Source organism: Octodon degus, unplaced genomic scaffold (genome assembly GCF_000260255.1).
Source record: "Octodon degus isolate 3935 unplaced genomic scaffold, OctDeg1.0 scaffold00007, whole genome shotgun sequence".
NCBI classification, from domain to species: domain Eukaryota; kingdom Metazoa; phylum Chordata; class Mammalia; order Rodentia; family Octodontidae; genus Octodon; species Octodon degus.
Window position 1 is genome coordinate 33462289 of NW_004524583.1, and position 5344 is coordinate 33467632.

At 45.2% G+C, this 5344-nt stretch overlaps 1 protein-coding gene across 3 annotated transcripts in view; it reads left to right on the forward strand.

The window, feature by feature from the left end:
* The window catches only part of Ylpm1 (YLP motif containing 1), a 73158-nt gene that overhangs the window by 13798 nt on the left and 54016 nt on the right, over positions 1-5344 (forward strand). For all 3 annotated transcript variants that reach the window (XM_023703663.1, XM_004624863.2, XM_023703666.1), the window contains exons 2-4: positions 244-477; positions 1303-1482; positions 3437-4416. In XM_023703663.1, coding sequence (XP_023559431.1) covers positions 244-477; positions 1303-1482; positions 3437-4416 — 1394 coding nt within the window. The remainder of the gene's footprint in view (positions 1-243; positions 478-1302; positions 1483-3436; positions 4417-5344) is intronic.

Below are 5344 nucleotides of genomic sequence, written 5' to 3' on the forward strand. Positions count from 1 at the left end.
TGTGTTAATTATTGAAACTCTCCTGCCAATTTGGTTTGAAACTGTCTCATTGCTATTTGTTTATCAGTAAAATTATGGGGAAAAAAGATCATTAAGATCTTGTTAATTTATTGTCTTTCTCAGTCAAGTTTTGCCTTTTACATACAGACTCAAGAATATAGGCACAAATACAGCCCTGTCAACACCAAATTGCAGAGATACAAGATTGTCAATTAAAATTCACACAAGCGGTTTCTCCTGCAGGAACAGCAGCAGTACTGGTATCGACAGCACTTGCTTAGCTTGCAGCAGAGGACAAAAGTGCATTTGCCGGGACACAAGAAAGGCCCAGTCGTAGCAAAGGATGCGCCAGAGTCAGTGAAAGAAGTCACAGGGCCTGCTGCCAGTCAGATTTCAGAGCCCCCTTCATCTGAGGAGCCCCCGCTCCCACCTCCAAATGAGGAGGCGCCGCCGCCTCTCCCGCCTGAGGAGCCCCAGGTACCCCTATAATTAATTATGTCTTCTGATCCTGTTATGTGTACTTTTGATGTAAATGGGTATGAACTTTCATGTGTTAAAACAACTATAAAATTCCATTTGTGAAATAATCAGATGTCTGCCCAATGAGGTTTAGAAAAGGAATTTTTCCTGAAGAAAAGATACCTTTCTTAATTGAGTGTCTCTCAATGCTAAAGGGAGATTCCTGGGTGTCTTCACAATGACAGCATGGGGCAGTAGTTACGAGCTTCAAGTTTTAGCGTCGGTTACTTAAGTTGTAGGCCAGATACTGTTACTCTGCTGGTGACCTGGGCAAGTTAACCATTCTGAACTTCAAGTGCCTCATCTGCATAATGGGCATATCCATATAATAGGTATGTTGGAAAGCTGTTAGAACATTAAGCGTGTCATACGTGGCACTGTGGCTAGAACATGGGATTTTATCACCCTGGCCAAAGATCATTGTTCTCCTAGCATTATTGAATTGAAATATTACATTGTAGTCCATCGTATAAAGTGATGGGATGGGAGATCTCTCACGGGATGAACAGAACTATAGCAGGAGGTATTCTTCTGTAGGAGAAATGATTCTCCTGCTTGGGAACCATGACATTGTTAGTCCAGTCTCTGGAATTTATGAACTCTGTTGTATTAGTGTCCATGATAGCCATCCAGAAATCCATATGGGGCTGTGTGTTTTATACAGCGTAGTTTTTCTTCATCAGCCTGAGTCTAAGGATTGTGAACTTCACAATACATTTATAAGACACTGATTTGGTTGCCGTTTTATGACTTGCTCAGAAGACTACCCTCTTTTACCTTTAGTCTGAGGACCCAGAAGAAGCAGCCAGATTAAGACAGTTGCAGGCTGCGGCGGCACGCTGGCAGCAGCACCAGCAGCACCGAGTCGGCTGCCAGTACCAGGGCATCATGCAGAAGCACACGCAGCTGCAGCAGGTCCTGCAGCAGTACCAGCAGATGATGCAGCCGCCACCACATCTGCAGGCAAGTGCTGCTGCGGCTGGCAGACAGGGACTGTGTGGGCCCGAGAAGGACTTCCTACTCCTGGGAAAGAGTTGAGTGAGGAGGACTACAGATAGCAAATGTTGACAATTAGATGTTTCCCAAGGGATGCCCGAGTAGTTAGCTGTTGCATTGCCTGAGGATTGGGCAGGATTGTGGAGTCTCTTGGGGAGGCTGGGTAGAATGGAGTCTCCTGATCATGTTAGTTTAGGCTATATGTTAGAGTACTGCTGGAACATTAAGTTAGAAAGCTGTTAGAACATTAAGTGTGTCATACGTGGCACTGTGATACTGGGGATGTAAGAACTGTACTTTTAGCCAAGTGCGGTGGTGCCTGTAATCCCAGCACAGGAGGCAGAAGGATCACTGAATTCAAACCCAGCCTGAACCACATACCACGACCCGGTCTCAAACAATCAAGCAAACAAAAGTTTATGTGTTTGTGTACTTAGGTGAAAGGCCCTGAATTCAACCCATTACACTACCCCTCAAAAAAAACCAGCAGTTTTTACCAGGTAAATGCAAATTAACTTGCATTTTTGCATACAAAACAGTATAGTAACAGGTAAATGAAAGAATGATCAGAAATGACTAAGTAAGAATAAGCTATTTTTCTTTTGACCTGGTCACACTGTGCGGTTCAGGCTGTCCTTGAACTCCTTGTATAGCCTAGGCTGGCCTCGCATGGGTTTAAGAAAGGCAGGCATCCACATTAACTAGACTGTAATGAGTACAGGTTGCTGTCTAGATCTCCTGAATTGGGACTAAGGGCTACTGATCTAGGCAAAGGTCCAATTGAAGGAGTAGGCAGAATAATTCCTTGAAGTACAAAGAGTTCTGGGAATTCAGTGTGATCCTCCTGTTTCAGCCTCCCAAATGCTGGGATTACAGCCCTCTGGCACCATGCCTAGCGGGAAGCCTATGTCTTAGTACATTAGAAAGATAATTTTGTTATCTGTAGGGCTGTAGTAATAGATCATTTTACAGGTTCTTAAAACGATCCTTAGTAATCTTAAAACTTGAAAAATCAGTCAAGCATGATGGTACATGCCTATAATCCCAGCACTGTGGGAGCTAAGGCAGGAGAATCACAAGTTCAGGCCCAACTCAGTGAGACTGTCAGAAAATAAACTTTAAAAAGGCTGTTAAGGGGCTGGGGAGACAGCTCAGCAGTCTAAGCACCTGCCTGACAAGCACAAGGACCCAGCTTTGATCCCCAGGACAACAGGCTGTGCCTGCCCTTGGACCACATAGGGTGGCACATGCATATAATCCCATCCCTGGGGAGCCTGAAACAGGAGGATCACTCCGAGTCCAAGTTGCACAGCGAGACCATGTACCAAATAAATGGGAGGGGGGCTATTAAGTAGCTCAGCACTCCCTGGGTTTAACCCCCCGTATCACCAAAAAATAAGTAAATATGAGCGTGTGTGTAAAAAAAAAAAAAAAAAAAAATTTTTTTTTTTTTTTTTTTTTTTTGTGCACCAGGAATTGAACTCAGGGCCTTGTGCTTGCTAGACAGGCACTGTGCTGCTGAGCTATAGCCCTGGCCCTATATATTTTTATAGTATATAAGAAAATTAATATAGTCTATATTGTACATGTTGATATGTAAATTCATGTTATATATAAATGTATTGTTAATGATAATAATTTGATAACTACTGCTTTTTTTTTTTTTTAAACTACTGCTAATGTAGCTGTTTGCTTTAGTTTTTGGTTTTCCAACTCAGTGATGAGTTAGCTAAATAAGCCAAAGGGGGAAAGAAGCACGATGATCAGTGAAGGGATTTAGCCAGCGTGTACTTAGCCTCTCGAAGTCCTCAGTGCTCTGAGTTCCTAAGGCTTTGTGTGCATTTGGCTCATTAATATTTCAGCTGGTGATTAACTCTCTTGTACGAATGTCTGGAAATAATGCCTGTCCTTCTGTCTGCAGACCATGTCTGCAGATGTCCAGCTGCGGCACTATGAGGTGCAGCAGCAGCAGTTCCAGCATCTCTACCAAGAGTGGGAGCGGGAGTTTCAGCTGTGGGAGGAGCAGCTCCACTCTTACCCTCATAAAGACCAGCTTCAGGAGTATGAGAAGCAGTGGAAGACGTGGCAGGGACATATGAAAGCCACCCAGACCTACCTGCAGGAGAGAGTCAGTTCATTTCAGAACCTGAAGAGCCAGTATGTGGGGAGCATGTCCCTGCCACCTCCGTTTGTCCCATATTCTCAGATGCCTCCACCTCTACCAACAATGCCCCCTCCAGTGTTGCCTCCATCCTTGCCACCGCCAGTGATGCCCCCTGCCCTGCCTGCCGCCGTGCCACCTCCCGCCATGCCCCCGCCCGTGATGCCGCCTTCTCTGCCAGCTTCTGTGCCCCCTCCAGGGATGCCTCCGTCTCTGTCTTCAGCAGGGCCGCCCCCAGTTCTTCCCCCGCCTACCCTCTCTTCTGCAGGGCCACCACCGGTTCTCCCGCCACCCTCTCTCTCTTCAGGGGCACCTCCGCCCATCCTGCCTCTCCCACCGCCACTATCTTCAGCTACCCCACCTCCAGGAGTACCTCCCCCTGGCGTTCCACAAGGGCTACCTCCTCAGTTAACATCGGCCCCAGTCCCACAGCCCTCTGGTTCTCAGAGTTCGCAAGTTCCAGAGAAACCTAGACCAGCACTGCTTCCCACTCCTGTGTCATTTGGTTCAGGCCCACCCTCCACTTACCACCCTCCATTGCAGTCAGAACAAGTGAATTCTAAAGCTCTGAGCAAGTCTTCTCTGCTGTACGGTTCCTTCTCATCTGAGCCAGGACTTGGGGAATCTTCAGCGGCTTCATCTCAGTCAATCTCTGCAGCCAAGGACATGCCAGTGAGGTCAGGTGGACTGCTTCCAGATCCTCCTAGAAGCAGTTACTTGGAAGGTCCAAGAGGTCCAAGGTAGGTCTGCTTTTTTTTTTTGGCTATTTTGTTGACTTATATTGCATAGGCTTTGATAGAGTCAAAAGCTTAATTTATACAATTTTTGTGTTCTTATACTTCTATACACATTCCTGGCTTGCAGTTCATATTGGTAGCATTGTTAACTAATCAGAAATGACATAACATTATCTAGAAAAGGTAACAATTCTGTGTGTATGATGTGACTTTTATCCAGTACAGTATGTGGACTGTAGAGCATTTAAAACCTAGAATAAAAATAACATTTTAAAGTAATACTTTTCACTTACTGACTTTTTAGCTTCAGAAATAATAATATATTTATCTTTTTAAAATTCCTACTTTGTGTATACAAAACTATTACAAAACTGAAAATCCCTGCCGTCAGCCAGGCCTGATGGCACAGGCCTCCACTCCCAGCACTTAGGAGGCTGAGGCAGGAGGATCACTGTGAGTGCCAGACCTGCCTGGGCTACATTGTGAACTCAAGGCCAGCCTGAACTACACAGCAAGAAGTGAGAGCCTGCCTCAAACAAGCCAGTGAAAAATGCCTGGCCTCGAGGGGCTCACGTGCTTTACGTTTCCTCGATTAGGGAGGTGACTTTTCTGAGCCACACACGTATTCTGAACAGAAAAAAATTGGTGCTCTCTGTTTTTCTGTTTACCATTTTTAAAACAGATTTATCTTTCTAAGTTGGTAAAATATATTTTTCTCCCTGAGTTGACGTAAATAATAGTATGTCTATAGAAAAACATTTCCAATTCATTTTTTTTCTAATTAGAAATTGTAATAGAAATACATAGTACTGGGCTGGTGAGATGGCTCAGTGGTCTAAAGCACCTACTTAGAACAAGCTCAGCAAAACAGAGGGACCGCGGTTCAATCTCCCAGCACCACATGCCAGCCAGTCCCGCCCCCTGGTGGGCT